General features: G+C 37.6%; 1 protein-coding gene across 6 annotated transcripts in view; it reads right to left on the bottom strand.

The window, feature by feature from the left end:
* Nucleotides 1-17,219, bottom strand: part of by (blistery) — an 80,625-nt gene that overhangs the window by 17,146 nt on the left and 46,260 nt on the right. For all 6 annotated transcript variants that reach the window (XM_053765910.2, XM_053765996.1, XM_053765827.1 and 3 more), the window contains 8 exons: nucleotides 15,231-15,404; nucleotides 4,823-4,879; nucleotides 3,495-3,659; nucleotides 2,508-2,689; nucleotides 2,027-2,176; nucleotides 1,464-1,627; nucleotides 974-1,177; nucleotides 31-210 (listed from right to left, as the gene is read on the bottom strand). In XM_053765910.2, coding sequence (XP_053621885.1) covers nucleotides 31-210; nucleotides 974-1,177; nucleotides 1,464-1,627; nucleotides 2,027-2,176; nucleotides 2,508-2,689; nucleotides 3,495-3,659; nucleotides 4,823-4,879; nucleotides 15,231-15,404 — 1,276 coding nt within the window. The remainder of the gene's footprint in view (nucleotides 1-30; nucleotides 211-973; nucleotides 1,178-1,463; nucleotides 1,628-2,026; nucleotides 2,177-2,507; nucleotides 2,690-3,494; nucleotides 3,660-4,822; nucleotides 4,880-15,230; nucleotides 15,405-17,219) is intronic.

Below are 17,219 nucleotides of genomic sequence, written 5' to 3'. Positions count from 1 at the left end.
CAACAATATTGTTATGACATCGTAACTCACCATTGTCGTCGTCGGTGAGCGAGGACAGCGGCCGCAGATGGTCGAGCGAGTCAGCCCGCGCCAGCGCGTCGGGCGCGGCTCGCAGAGGCGCCGCGGGCGTGGGCGCGGGCGGCGCTCCGCTGCTGCCCTCCCCGCGGGCGAACACTAGCTCCACCGCGCCGTCGCTCGGGAACGAAGGATCTGTTACAATAACAAAATATGTTAATAACATTTGAGATAATTTTTTCATACCCTGTTGTTGGGTTCCACTGCTGGGCAACGGCCTCGTCTTCCTTCTTCCACAAATATCTATTGAGTGCGTGCAGTATGCTGCCATGCCCGCAGGAAATTATCTTTTTATTTCGCGTATTTCGCGGTCTTCCCCTACTCCTACGCCCTTCTGGCACCCAGGGTAGCCGGTTCGAGTCCATTTCTTTGCCAGTATGCGCCAAATATGTCCAGCCCAAACTAATTTCAGTTTGGCTGTCTTCGCGTCTACGTCTACCACGGCTTAAAATCCTGACGATAAAATTTTTAAGTCTGATGGGCAAAGGCAATCATTGCTGTATGTTTAAAATCTGAAATGTGGATGGATACCATGAACCCGAAACAGATCTGGAAAACCACCGATAATGGGTCGATGCTATCCGACGAAATACGGGCCCGAGATAGCCAACAACATTGGAGATAAATAGCGTAACTTTCAAGCGTTTACCTACGTGTTGCGCTGCAACTTTTTCTAGGCGTGTTTTGCCCTTTTCTTTTGTGTTTGAGTCCATCGGACCCACTAGTGTTTAGTGTGGGCCGTTGAGTGTTGTCCATTTTTTTATTATTATTTTCATTCATTGGTAAATCTATCAAGATCAGTTTTTCTGATTAGTCAAGTACATGATACTAGAAATCCAACATTTTTTGATTGAGGAAGGAATTAGAGGAACCCAGTATTTAAAGTAAACATAGTTACCATGTGCGGCGTGGTCGAGCTGCTGCTTGGTGAAGGAGAGCGTGTGGTCGGCGACGGCGCAGGTGTGGAACTGGCAGGCGAAGGCCAGCTGGCGCGACGCGCGCGCGTGCGCGACGCGGCGGTACGCGCGCACCACCACGTCGCCGCGCAGCGCCAGCCGCCCCACGCCCACCGTCCATCCGCCGCCGCTCACCAGGTACAACCCTGGGAAACACACCATCTATGTTTCAAACATCAACTAGTATAACTACTAATATAACTAACGCAAAATGTGCACTTCGTAATTGTGCACAACTCAAAATGAAAACAAAAAAGTTAGTGTCCATAGTGAGTTAACTGTAAGGTCAGGAGAAATAGTGTTGTCTGTGTTTTTTACCATCGGACTCGCTATACATACTTCGACCTTGATTTGAGACGGTGACTGTTGTCCATTTCGTTATCTTTTATTTTAGTGTGTTAACCAGAAGGGAAGATTTAATATGGTTCTCACCGGAAGTGTGGACACAGACAAAGTTCTCGTAGATCTTGAGGAAAGCGATGGCGGGCGCGGCGGGCGAGGCCAGCGCGCCGGCCACGCTCACGTGCGTCAGGTGCAGCGGCGCCGCGTTCACGCGGATCTGGCCCGCCAGCAGGCCCGCGAAGGTGTCGATGTACCTGACAACAATAATTTCATTTATTTATTATATTATGTACTGGCAACATTGCGAGACTAGCGCCACTATTGCGGCTACGGCAGCATGATCTCTCAAGGGTGCGCATGCGCGCTACTAAACGTCAAGAAAGAAGTGCGCATGCGCGCTACTAAAAGTTCGAAATAATTAACAAAAAAATAAACGTACATAAAAAACGTCATAAAATATTATATTCACTGTCTTGTCACGACATTGGATGATGTTTGTAATCAACATAGCGGATCAGATCCTACTTATACTACTGTAGCAAAGCATTGAAAAATCCTATTTAAGATTTGGCAAAAAAATAAGTTTAAGTTTTGAAGAACATTGATTTTACCAGAGACACCCTTCAGTATCTATGATTTGATTTTATATTTACCGTTTATTGGAAGGCAGATGGAAAACGGGCACCCTGTCGTCCAGATACCGGCGCATGGCATACCGGTCGAGGGCATGCTCTGGAGCTCCGCATATCGCTGAGTAGTGCATGTACGCTGCCACCAACACTCCTAAGCCTTCGCGGTTGCCCCTGGAAATTATGAAAACATGCTTTGGTTAATGCCTTGGAAATCGAAATAAAAGGGAAAGATAGGGAGGAAATTGAAAAGTTCTATTTTTTTAACAATTACAAACTATGTATGCTTAGATCTTTAAAACTATGCAACGGGTTTTGATGCGGGTTCTTTAATTAGATATAGTTTGATTCCAGAGGAAGGTTTAGGTGTATAATTTATTATCATTTTAAACGAGCGAAGCCGGGACGGGCCGTTTGTTTCCCTGCAAATCATTTAGATGTTTTGAAAATCATTTAGATGCTAGTAACTATAAGTTCACAAACAAACAAAAGTATAATGAATTACCATGCTAGCAGAACAGCGACATTCTTGGGATGTTTAGCGAGCCAGCTCTCGATGTGTTTGCAGGCTGCGCACAGTCTCTCCAGCGGCGGCGCCAGCTCGCCGGCCCAGCCCAGCGGTCGCGCGTGCCCGAACACCGTCCTCGCCCGGCCCTCGACACCGTCGCCGCTGCTCACTTCGAATATCTGGAAATTATCGGTAAAATGTAGCTGTATATATATTATGTAAAAATTGTAAAATATAAAAAATAAATTTTGTGCATTGCCGCCAATAAAACACAATAAAAATTTAATTATCTCTGCCTGCACCATAAACAAATTCAAAATATGAAAGATTTTTTTTTTTTACCTATTTTACATCGCTATAATAGCGCCGCGCCATAAATAAATTCAGATTTTTTTTTTGACAAGTTTTATTTTAAAAATAGAGGTATTTAGATTATACAATTTTATTCGAGTAAAAAAATCGCATGGGTTTTAAATAAAAAATAGGTTCCATTTTCAAATGTCTACAAGTGATATCGACCACAAACTAGAAAAGTCAAACATTAAGTACCAACTCAAAATTGTGGTCAAAATTATTAGGGAAAATTGAGACTTTTGTATATTACTAGTACTTTTATATATTGTATAAGTTAGTTACTAGTACTTAGATAATATTATTTTCAATTTTTTATTACACAGAAATCCCTTTTTCTCATATATATATATATATATATATATATATATATATATATATATTTATTTATTTATTTATTTATTTATTTATCTACTTGATCAAAATTATAACAAAAAACATACATCCGGCATCATATGGACCAATAAGCTTTGGCATCTGCGGCTGAGAAGAATCTCAGCAGTGGTCGTTCCGAAATGCTGAATTTTTGACTAACTTTTTGAGAAATGCTACATAGGAAATCGTCGGATAACATGCTGACCTGAACACTGAATTTCATCATAATTTTTGCTAGTTTATAAGTTGGTAACTTACCATGAAGTGATCTCCATGTTTGTTGGTGAGCATGTGAGCCGCCTGCGCCTCTGCCTGCGCGTCTCTGTCGGGCAGGTGGAGGGCCAGCATTCGCTCGGCCACGTAGCACAGGTCCAACCGGGAGAGGGCAGCGCCTGCGGTGTAGCTCGCGGAACGACCTCCATTCTGTTGGAAGAAAAACATTTAAAAATCTGAAACATGTAAACTAAAATCTTGTTGTCTGTTCAAAACAAATAAAACGAGTTGTAAAATAAAAGTAAGGTCTGCAGTTTCATTTCTGAAACGAAGTAGATTTCACGGCAGGTGTGGCCAAATTTTGTCTAACATGTTTGTGGAATTGGCGCGCACCACAACCTGTTTGGAGAAAATCCAGTGACCAAAATATTGGCAAAATACAAGTATGTATTTATATTAGGTACTGTAACTTATTTTCTACATCGCATATTTAATATATCGTGTGAACCGAGCTTTTTTTTTGTTCATCAGCTGTGGTGATAGTTTGATGACAAGTGCTAAAGTAGATGTCAAAAAAATTACAGATGCTAATTAATAGACATGTTACAACTCAAAATTTATATACTGCAATACTTACCAGTTCACCTCTATTCTTTTAACCCTTACTGCCCAAAAGTTATAATAAAAAGATAAAAAGATTTGACCCGGATGAGATTCGACAGTACTCCTAAACATCAAACGACAAAACTAGTAAACAAGAATTAGAGAACCGACAATATAAGTAGTGAAAAGCCCTGATTTGCATTACCTCGATGTGCTCTTGTCAGATCAAACATTGGGATATGGGCGTAACTACGAGAAAGTGACACAAGTCGTGCGTGGGCATGTGGCGCGCACAACGCAACGCCATCCAACACGGCTCCAACTCAGCTTACCTTTACTTAGATGCATTTAATCCGATTACCCTATTCAATATTCTTACTAAACTAAATTATGCCCATGTACGCATTAAGACGTTTGTTCAGTCGAATACTTACAGATTACCCCGTCATAGATAAATAAATCCTTATTTGGTAAGATGATTTTGAGTATTGTTCCAAAGTCTTTGAAATATTTCTTAACTAAAACCCAATTTTTCTTATAAACATTCGATAATTAAGATAAACGTTTTAAATAGTGTCTTATTCATTGGATATTTACGGCGACCTAGCGTACCTATTTTCCCATCTGTGCAGCAAAGTCAAGACGTCGGAAAAAGTAACAACGAGCTTAGAATATTAATTTATAGAAATTGAAATCTTCGGGCTGATTTAGGTTGATGTCATCAAATTGATATAATAATACAGCAAAGTTGTTAATTTTAAATTAAGTACCTGTTCTCGCGAGAAGGTTAAAGCTGCAGGAGTGGCCGGTGCGCTAACAGCCCGCGTCTGAAAAAAATTAAATTTTTGAGTATCAAGACTATTTCGAATATACCTTAGGTACTATAGATATAGATGGCAAGGCTGAAGAAAATTAATTTTAAACTGATAGGTATTTTAGGAAAATTATTTTTTTAGGCATTTCGTCCCTCCAAAAGGCCTCAGCCAAGCAAAAGTTTCACAAAAGAGAGACATTTTGTGCCATTTTTGTAAGACAGGCCTGGAAAATTTGTGAAGCAAATTAAAGGTCTTCGCCATCGGCGAAGATCAGTTGTACCATTAAAATGAAATCAAAAGTATTTTTTCTCTCGACATCGAAGTCGCACGGAGACGTTTTGACTGTCAGAAAAGAATGTTGAACATTGAGAAAGGAATTTGATTTCGCTGTCATTGTCGAACAATCACATACACTTGCAATCATGGAATTAGTAGGTACTTTAGGTTTAGTCGCAAAATTATGATTTTAGGTAGTATCTTCCTTCTCCATGTATATGTATTTACTACAGTTTATATTGTATTTATACGTATATTTCAGTAAATAGATATCAAAATTTACAATATATTATGTTATGAACGAAACCAAAAATTAATTAATCATAATGAATAACGTTAGCGTTCCCCATTTCTTGGTAACGAGTGAGTGGCGAGGGCGGCATCGGATCGGACGGCCGATCAGGTTCAATAAAGCTGATAAACGAGCGAGGTGTGGCTTAAGTGATTACTGCAGCTTTGTGGACGCTTTACTATTAGCTGCAGTAGAGTGTTGTGAGTCATCATGGGGCGGTCAAGATCAATCGACAACTTTTAAGGACTCGTTTTAAAATATTGAATGAGAAAATAAGAAGGAAGATTAATTAAGTACCGTATGGTTTATTACTTAGATTAGATCATACAGTTGTCAGAGCATACTTTGCATGAAAATGTTCACCAACTGGCTATATAAGCCACATATACCTATGTAAGCACACCAGCGAGTACAAAATTGCCCAAATTGTCGCCGTGAATGAAATCGGTCGAACATAATCATCATCAGTTATATTATCGAACTAAACTTAATGCTAAATAAATAGAGAAATAACCAGCAGTTTTTTTAATAATCGTGAAATACCTATTTGAGAGCTGGTATCATACATTTCTGGAACTATACATAACTAACCCATTACAATCCAAGTTGTATATAACGCAGAAGCGTTAGCAAAAACGGCGAGACCCACCGTTTGTCGCCGTCGTGGAGAGACAGCAAGACTACGAGAGCGCGCGCGCACGTTTTGTGGCCCTCGCTGCAGGTAGAACACGGCTCGCCACAGCGCGAACGCAAGGCGATGCAACGTCCGCGCTGCGTCCGCGCCGGCCTGTGTCCTGCACGGCACCTTCCCGCGCATTTCACCTCACTTCTATATCACTGAACGTGACACTAAACCCACACTTTCACTATTAACCACATATCCTTCAGAAAATTGAGAAACAGCATTGTTGTGGCTATTTTTAGAATGGTTGAGATTTATTTTTGACGTAAGCAGGTCGTTACAGACTATTTCATATTTTGATTTATTATTATTGTTGTGCCTGTTAAATTATAAATCTGTGAGAAATGGTCCCATAAAGTTGTCTACTGTTACTATTAAACTGTCGCGGTCGACATGATCTAAGCTCAAGTAGCTACAAAGTTACCTCTATCGGTTCTAACTAGGTAAATCATTAATAAGAGTAGAACATATAATAATCAATTAGAATACATCTAGTTATAAAAAGTAACTAATAAATGACACGAATTACGTCTAGTAGCGATCATTAAAAAGACAATTGTCCCGTCTGTGTCAACAAAAACATCCTCAAAGCTCAACGGGCTCCGAATATTGTGGTGTTGCAAGAGCGTATGGTAGGTACTTTTATTAGTAGTCCGTCAGTGCCCCGGAGCGTGCGCCTCTGCACTGCGGCATCCTTGCACCAGGACTAAATTACAGACAACATTATCTTTTATGTATTTTTCCAAACTGTCTGGCAAACATAATGGTCATTACTCTCTGCTTGACAAAAATAAAATGAAACTATTTTTACTTTCGCACTAAATATGATGCTTTAACATGTTTTACAACTTGATGCAACGAAGGGTGTAACCCTGACCTTCCTCATAAAAAACCGTGACAACACGCACCGGGGTGAACGACCTCGGGGGTGAGCTTCGTCTAAATAAAAGATCGTCACATGAAGAGAGTGGCCGGCCACGGCTGCAGACGACGAGACGTCTTTTCACAGAGATTCAGTTTTCATGCAGGTGTTTTTTATTCTTCCATTGACTGTGATCGTAACGATTGTTCATCGTGACGCCCACTGCCAGGAGACATTTTTTCAAACATGTGCGGCTATATTTAACGACATAAGGAAGTTAATAAATTATGATATTAAGAAGCTCATTAAAATTTAAAATAATTAAATAAATTTAACATAAAATGGAAACCTAATCCATTATTTTAATAATAAGTTGGTATCAGACAGATAGATATTGAGATTAATAAAATTTCATGTTTATTACCTTTGTTAAGTAAGTAAAAATTAAAGTGTAAAGTTTTAAATTAACACATTTTAATGACCGATACCGAAACTGTTAAATAAATATGCTATCAGAATTTCAACACATAGGTAGGTATAAGGATTAAAAAAAAATTAATTACAAGAAAATACAGTAATACTTTACAGAAACAATCACTGACACTGCACCAAGATTTTTACTCAAAAAGTAAGCGTTGCACTGTTTGACGCTTCAGTTTCAGCGCACTGGCCGTGCGTGTCTGGATGGGACTGCGTCTGGCGCCCGCCGCAGCGTCCCGGCGCCGAATCCGGCGACGCCGGGTTGCTAGGCAACCGAAGCTGCGTCTCGTGTCATCGAACGACGTTTGATCATGGATTTAGTAAGTACTTCGTAATACATTAGCTAGTTTTTTTTATAGTAAGACTCAGTATTCGTATAGGGCTCTAACAGTGAACTTTTTTTTTATTATGTTACAATGTTATCTGGTTATGAAGAATCTAGATACCATTGGTGTGTACCTAGGCGGAGCTAATTAATCGTACTTTTAATCATCTTAAAAAAACATTTTATACATTCCTTAGGTACTAATCCTTATCCAGGGACTTAAATCCAAGCCAAGAATTTTGACTTAAAAATGATGTAATAAACAGAATTAATTATATCCAACATACATACAACATACAACGTTTGATTAGTAACCAAACCTTTGCAAAATTAATATTTTTTCATAAAAACGTTTATGTAATATTGATGCGGTCTTAAAAAAATAAAGGCGGGCGGCGGCGGTTAGGGCGAGGGCGGAACGATGCAACTCACTTCCGTAAACAGAGGCGCGTGCGAATGCGACGATGCGCGCGCGGAGCGGCGCGTGCCGTGACATCGGCCGATATAAACGTAAACAAGTGATTAATTTGATTCTTGAAACAATATTTGTTATATAATCACCTCAGTTGATTTTGTAACTGTTCTTGAAAACTACTAAACTCAGTTTTTTGAGTTTTCTGGCAAGTTATGTAAACAATCTTATCAAGTATATTTTATGATTTAACAAGAATACAAATTATACTTGTGATTTTCGCTGTTAGGTTTGAACTAATGAAAATACGTCATGTATTTTCAATATAATTCTACAATACGTTCAATAAGATTGTTTACAATATCCAACTTAAAAAAATAGAGTGTAGGTCAATCCCACTATCAATCTTAAATAATAATAAAAAAATAAACTGGAAACTTTGCTTTTAGCTTTTCAGATCGACTGAAACCGATTTATAGTTCTCAAGGGACATAAATCTGACCGGCATTCAAAGTTCGTGCGTCGAAGAAAGGCAAGCATACGAGTTTCTATATCTATCGGATGAATCCATCTCTGATACCGTGTTATATAGAGTGTATATAATTTACTATATTTTGTAACGTCTGAATATTGATTTATCTGAGTTTATAACTTTATTTTATCTGTTATATAATTATCTTAATTAATTACAAATGCTGGCGCGTTTATTGCCTCTTCTCGTGTGTACTCAACCGACCTTCTTAAAATTTCGCATACATAATAGTTAAGAAGCGGTGGTTAAGACGCCCGCCTGTGAACTGAAAGGTCCCAGGTTCGAATCCTACTCGTGCCACATGAGTTTGTATACCAATCTGACTCATATATTGTAGTTTTCATCGACCACCACTCGCTTCCGGTGAAGAAAAACATCGTGAGGAAACTTGCACACTGGTTGATTAACTTGTGTGTGAAATGGAGAAGGCAATGGTAAACCACTCAATTAATAATGCCAAGAAAGTTGTTATGTGTGTTTTCATTCCAGGTAATGACCACGACCCTCAGGTTTTAAGACTGTTAGGAGTACGGAGAAGATTCACATTTGTAGACCTAAAGAACATTTTTCTCTTACATATTGGAAAAAGCCCCCTGGGAAATTTTCGCGAATAATACCAAAGGGCTATTATTTATGTAACCTAATAATAAATAAATAATTAGGACAAACAACACATATTGAGTTAGCGCCAAAGTAAGTTCGAAACTTGTGTTATGACTTATGGGATAGATAGGTACTAACACAACGATATTATATTCTATATCATATACATTATATAGATAAACAAACCCAGCCTTGCTATCACAGCAGTACACGACAGCAACCTCTCGTTTATACGTTCGGATATTCATAATAAATCTTCAATAGAAGCCCCGTCTCCCGTCACCACAAACAATAGGGGTTGGATAACGAGAGCCTCCGACCCCGGAGTTCTCACGACACCTGTCGTCGGAGCAAAAGTTAAGGGCCAATTCGTGCATGCCAATCACGGCAATCACTTGCCGGCGGCCAAGTACAATCAACCGCATGTCAAGTAACCCGGTATGGATGTTTATATTACTCAATAGCGGCGAATTTGAAATAAACTTGCATATATTGATGAGCTCTCGTCTGTACCCGCGGTTGCACGTCAATTTATATTTACTCGATGTGTAACGAGCCCTCGAAAATACTTTCACAAACTATCAAGAATTCTATGCGTGGGCTATTTCCTGTTCATGTGTCAGTTATTATCATTTATTACTTAATCGTAACAATACGATTCATTCCTAGTAAAAGCTTTAACAACCTTGTGTAAGTACAATAAAACGCTTAGTTGGTTCTGTATTAATAAAAGTGTGTACTCGTAGCATTTTTATGGCGTGTCTCGCTGTGTATGAAAATGAAAACGATTGCAAACAGGCCTCGTCCCTACCTATTGTAGATACTACACAATTTCCAAATACAAAGGTTGACACAATGATTAATTATAATATTAAGTAACTATTAAATAAATCTGGAATAGTTTAGTCCCTAGTGTCTAATGACGAAAGAAATGTCTATACGACGACCGACCGAACGACTATTTACGAAAAGTCAAGAAAAAAAAACATGGATCCTCCCAACAAATAAATGTTAGAACAAAGTTAAGTAAGACTCCGGCGTAAGACGAGAATAAACAATGATCTTATTATTTCAGACTTAAACCTCCATTTATTTAATTATAACAAATTTCCGAAGTGACTCCTGTGCCTGCTGAGGAAAGTAAATATTCCATAAAAGCGGTAGATGTACGCCTAACGTCCAGCAACAAGTCGAAACGTAAATATTTACAGAGAGACTTTATATTTACATAACGTTTCTATGAAATAAACTCTATCTCACATGTTTCCTCTCATAATAGATTTATTGTATATCATTTGCAGTGGAAACGATAAGTTATACTTATTCGTGGAGAATATGCTACTTTTCTTGTGCTATTTGTTCTTATCTACTTAATTATTTAATAGTCACCATGTCACCTTGTCACCATGACGCCTTGTCAATATTAATCATCATCAATTACGTGTTAAAGATAAATCTTAAATAAATTACTTTACTAAATAAATTACTTCTACTGCTGTGGATTGCTGTCTTCATATCTATATGTGTTCATAAAATAAACTCTTTTTTGGCAGAATTCTTTAGCCACTAGATAAACGTTACTTAAGATGAGACAATCGTTATCTCGGGTTGGAGCTGGTATCATAATTCTCCACTCGTTGCGAGTGCCACGGGAAGCCGCTGGAGCCGCAGGCCGCAGCCGCCATATCGCCATGGCTATCGTGAGAAAGTTTCGCGATCGTTGCCGCCCAATCAGTTATCTAACAGTAATCCCGACCCTGCGGTCTCTTTGACATTGCGCCGTGAGCCAAAGCTATTTGTATTAATTACACTACCGATCATCGAATTAAATTTCGTTAAATTTGTTTTGATGAACAATATGTATATGAAGTACATACACAATGTCCCAGTTGTCCCGGAATATTTCAACTATGACGCGTTGTTACTGCTATCATGACGTTTATTTGAGGTATCGTGTTACCGGTGGCTGAGCGACTCGTCTTGGCTAAAATGTTTTGATCGGAAAGGAGCGTCTGACACTATCGGGAGATCAGTACGTCGCGGTAGGCGCGTCGTCCATTGTTTGAGTGTCGAATTTTATTTATTACTTGGCTGTATGACGGGGGCCGACACCTGACGCCGACGATGGCTATCTGCCGCGACGGCGGGTGGTCTGCCTGGCTCCCCGGACTTGAGACCAGCGGTTGTCTGGCTGAACAATGATGTATGACGCGTTGTTACTGCTATCGTACATATGACCCGTATCAAAAAGATCATGAATTTTCTCACTTTGCTCCAAAAGAACTTGTTTAATCAATTTATTCGACAATTTGATTTTCTTGATACATTTTCTGAACAACTTGATTACATTTTTGTTATGTAAGATTAGAATTGTTATGTAGAAAAGTATTAAAAACTCTTATTATTTATTACATAGGTACGTACTCTCATTAATATTATTACATCTCTTACATTTACGAGTACTATACGAACTCAGCTAAGTACATGAAATATTTAAAAACACAAAGCGTAGACCACCATCTGCATTCGGTATGTACGGGTCTTTTTTAGGTATACAATGACATCACGCCACTTCACGGTACATAAATCTTGCTCAGCATTCCGAGTTCCGAGCTAATGACGCAGTTTCAGCCAGCTTGCGAATTTTATGCTCGTTTATGGTAAATTACTGCTCCAAGCAATGATAACTATCATAACAATGATTAACATGTCCAATCCTTGAATTTCAAATATTTTTTAATTAACTTAAACAATAAATACACCATACCAAATAGAACAGACTATCGATGAGTGAATCCATTTATGCTACCATGGTAAATGCGCATGCACATTGCACACCTTCATTACATCTCTCAGTTACGACCCCAAAAAATGAAACCGTTTGAGATATGATTTACCTTGTAAATGATCTTTAAATTTTACGAGTAATAGGTATATTACTACTAGGTATATTACGAAACGTCAAATACTGCCAAGTAAAATATGTCTTGCAATAAGATATTATCATGATCAAAAGTTTTAACTATATACGGCATGAATTGCGACAAGTTGCCTTTATAGAATAAACAATAGCCTACACATGTAGTGACCTAATCGTATTAGGTCATTCTCCTGAGTACCTACGACTGACTTTGTGTGGCCTCCCTTCTTGGCCGGAGGGGTCTTGGCGAAGACGCTACATTAAACATTAAACCGACGGCTCATTGAATACAAATTACTTCATGTGCAACAATTTAATACGAGTTTGGAATAACATTTCGCCAAGGTAATTTTAACACAAAACATATCTTTGGATTACGTACAACACGACATTACCATTCTCTCAATCTATTTATATATATAAAACTCTTGCGTTACTGAGTGACTGACTGACTGACTGAAGGGGGGTGAAAGATTGTCTGGTAGTGGGAAACCTGTGGGCGGAACACATTGCGAAAAACGTGATGGGAATATGTAGGAATCGGTACAGGGTACCTACATAGCAGGAAGCGGGATTGGACAAGTTGCGGGACGAAACACGTAGCGGGAAACAAGAAATTAAACTAAAGATGAGAAAGAGTCTTACAGAATACGCGATAAAAAAATACTGAGATTTTGCTATGAAATTCACAAAAGCTAGTGTTTCGTAAAATCACTAATACTAATAAAGTACACATATTCTGGTCCTTAAGGATCATGTTTCACTTTTCCAATTACATAGATTACTGTCGTATTAATATTTAGGTATTTACACAAAACGAATACTAAAAGGTTTATCCCGCAGTCGCGTACCAGCCCGTGGTCCAAGATATCGTCCTCACTATCTCCAGCAACACGCCTTTTCCTAAATTATTCATTCTCGACTTGTGAAGCTAAAATACGGTCTCATCTGCGTATCCCTTTCTTCGAACAAATGAATTATTCATGAAAACTTCGTGATTTTATTCGCGGTTTAATTCTACTCTGTAGGCTTTGAAAGGTTAATTTGAACTGACTTTTATTTCAGGGCTTTTTTGTGATTAATTTATAAACAAGTTCTACACATTAGCTCTTCTATAAATCTACACGTTACACAAAAAACTTAGCGACTAAAATCAAACAAACGCAAACCGAGAAAAAAGAAAACAAACAATACCGTTTGAATTAGAGACTAGCAATTCCAAGTACCAACCCAATGTTAAGATTCAGGCTAGTTACAGAAACTAACAAAACAACGAGAATTCAATTTGCTTGTTCTAGATCCTAAATGTAACATTAGATTATTATTCCCCTGCATGGAATAATTGATAAATACTTAGTTTTATTTACATTGATATGCAATGCAATGCCTGCAATTACCGTTTGTAACTCGCACGTAAATATTACTTATTACTTATAATCTAAATTGCTCCGTCGTTGTATAAACTGTTAATATAGATAGTTGGTCTTCCAGATAAATTCTTGGGAAAGTAATTAACAGATGGCCAGTAAAACGGATCTTTGTATTGCTGTTATTCTTATGAGTACTATTTGATACTAGAGATATTAAATTAACGAATTAGCTTTCGATTAATACCTCGGAGTGCCGTGTCGTTATGATGGGTTAATAGCATCTATAAGACTAAATAGTAAATATAGGTTTTACTACCATTTTCAGTTAAGTCCTATAAGAGAACAGAATACCAGTAGTAAAAAGGGAAAGTTAATAACTACATACATAACATATGTATATCACTATAAAAATTATGCATGTACATTGTCATTGTAAACTGAAATGATGAGCTTTTAAGGCACAAGGACAATCTAAACAAAATAAATGCAATCATTTTCTTGCTTAGATTATGCTTTGTACCATTACAATTAATAGGCGATGGAAGCAAGCATTAGCGCGTCGGAAGGAGGTGCCGATCGCTCGTCAATTACTCAAAGGAACAATTTACCCCATTACAGTCGAAACCGTGGCTAATAGCCGACCCCGGTATTCTCCATTATGGACATCTATAATCTTTTATACGTATGTTGGTAAAAGCGTATAAAAATTACAATTCTTATATATGGGATTTATCGTCAATCTGCTTTTATAAAGTAAATTTTCTGCGAGTCATCATCTTCATTTCAGCCTCAACAGATTAATTTTGTAATGTGTACCTTGCTTATATAAGTTTTCAGAGTAACAGTTGAATGAATATTCAATACAATAAATAATTGAACAGTGTCAAGTCGTTAAATGACGGTGAAAATAGTTCGACACGCAGTGCAGTACAAGCTAAGCGTGGGCCCCAGAACTTTGTTGTAACAAATGTTAGAAGGGAGTGTGGCTAGTCGCAAACAGACGACCCTACGCATTTGATACTATACTTGAAGAAGTGTTAAATTTACAGAGATTCCAAGAAGTTTTTAAATACAAAAAAAAACTTATTTCAAACCCATCCAAATTAATTTCAGCGGGCTCTGCTAATCTCGGGCTACCAAATTTTGAAAACTCTTTGCCTAGATCACAAAAAGGAAAAAAGAGAACTTTTGAGAAGATTGTGTAGTTATTAATTAGTATGTCTCACACTATGTTACTGTTCTATTATTAGTTCCTCGACATTTTCATGACAATATAAATAAAATAACAACTAATTAAAATAATTAACACTAACTTCATTACCTTCACCAGTTTTCCATTTCCCAGAGTTTTTTTATTAGTTCTCAAATGCATCTTATAGAGGTCGATGAAAGTGGTAAATAAATTAATGACATGTGAGCCGATATTCGATAACAACTGTAATAAATGATAGTAATTTAACTTTCTGAAATACACGCCACCTTGTATGTAATCAATTTAATATAGTCAAATTAGTGTTATTATAGACGTATTTAATACTTTCCGTCAACGATAGATAAACGGTGAAATATAATGTTACGTTTGTGTTAAGATAAATTAGAATATACATACCCTGATAGTGTCATAGATTCCATTCTGGTCGGAGTGTTGAGGTGAGGCTGCAGTGGCAGCGGGGAGAGGAACGTCGTTTGACCGCGTGGGCGGTAGCGACAGCGGGAGGGGGTCGCCGTTGCGCGTCCAACTGCGGTGGATCTGCCAACTCGTATCAGAAAATCTCGCGCGATCCTGTTGACATTTAAAATAAATTATTAAGTAAAAATTAATCTAAACTTACATCTTAAATCCCATACCGCTTCAGATTTGGGTAATTTTTCTAAAATAGTAATGACGAACTCTACTAACGTATCATCATATCAACGAACGTAAACTAACACAATTGCTAATTTATTTTTGGATTCGTTGCATGTTGCACCATAGCCTAAAGTATCCCTGAAATTTCATCAGGACAGAGCCCAGCTTGACCGTATTGCAAATTTAATTAGTGAGAAATGTATGTCGAGAAACGCTAACTGTAAATGGTTGACGCCCTCGTCTCATTCGAAACTTTCAGTATATATATATAATATTGAAGATTTGTAGAAATATCTGCTTTTTAGATCTTTTAGGATAGATTATTAGTAGGTATGTTGAAAAAGAAAGTTTTCTTAAGTGACACCTTTGTAAACAAATTGATTTCCTCAAACAACGCTCACGATTCTAAGCACGTACGTCGCGACTCAGTCTTTGTAACAACAACTTTGTCTCTCATAGGATATCTATCATTACATACCCAAAAAGGTAACCGCATTAACAGTAGCACTAGGTAACCTAATGTCTTAGTTATCTTTAGCATACAAACCTACCTACCTACATTCTCAGTTTCATTGTGCACTTTATTAATTACCGTGATAATATATATTATTAGGCATGCGCCTGTTGTCGTATAAGATGTTGATTTCAATTAAACGGAGCAACGAATTTATGCGACCACGCACGGAGATCCCATCCAGATAAATTGGGTGATATTGAATAATGATTGGCTCGATAACTTCAAAGGCGACAGACTCTGAGATTGTGAACTTAGTATTATTTCACCTAATAAATTGTTTACAAATGTTTAAATTATTATACCAAAAATGTTTTTTACATAAACAGGTTACAAGTGATTTCAAAATCTCTGATCTACATTATGAGAAAATAGCGCAGAGGATTAACCAGCAGGTAGATAAGATAATAAACATCCTACACAGTTCACTTCAATTGCATAGAGGTGTTGAATAGCGACGCGCCATGCCCATGCGTGGGTGCATGCACTCCACTTTTCGTCACTACTTTCGACACATGGGTACCTCAACAACAGGCCGATATACATTTTCACAATTACTTATTACTTGTGAGATTCTAGGTGCAATTTTATCAAGTCTAAGAACAATAATGCCTCACATGCAATAAAGCAAGCAATTTTAATTTTTCGGAGTTTGGACGGAACTTTATTGTCATATATGACGTGCAAATATTTTGATAAAACATGCGAGCTACATATATGTTCAGCATTATGTTATAAGGAACATGAACTGAGAACATAAGGTATATCGTATTCTTACAAAAAAATATATTGTTTTTTGAACTTTATATAGCAATACCCGAAAACTTTATATAGCCGTTTCAGAATGTTTTTGAGAGGTACTCGTAAAGTAATGTTCGATGGTCTTTCCAACTCATGGAAGCATTATGTAAGGAACTATTATAGTATGACTACTTAAAACAATGATGATCCAACTTTTTACAAAATGAGTTTTGATTTTATAATTAAGTATATTGAAAATAGTATATATTTCTTTTATACAGCGCATGGACGGTTTTGATGTCAGACACGTACGAGATGAGATCGTGCGCTTTATGTCTCTAGTAATAAGACCAACCTAAGATAGTTTTATAAATTATTATTTTAAAATGAAAAATAGTTTTTGTAAAATCAATCGAGGAGGAACATTCTTTTAAATTAACTTCCGCAAACATTCCGCGTTGGGAAAAATATAGATATACAAATGTGCGCATTGG

The sequence above is a fragment of the Plodia interpunctella genome, chromosome 1 (genome assembly GCF_027563975.2).
Source record: "Plodia interpunctella isolate USDA-ARS_2022_Savannah chromosome 1, ilPloInte3.2, whole genome shotgun sequence".
NCBI classification, from domain to species: Eukaryota; Metazoa; Arthropoda; class Insecta; order Lepidoptera; family Pyralidae; genus Plodia; species Plodia interpunctella.
This window is presented reverse-complemented; position numbering and strand designations above follow the sequence as displayed.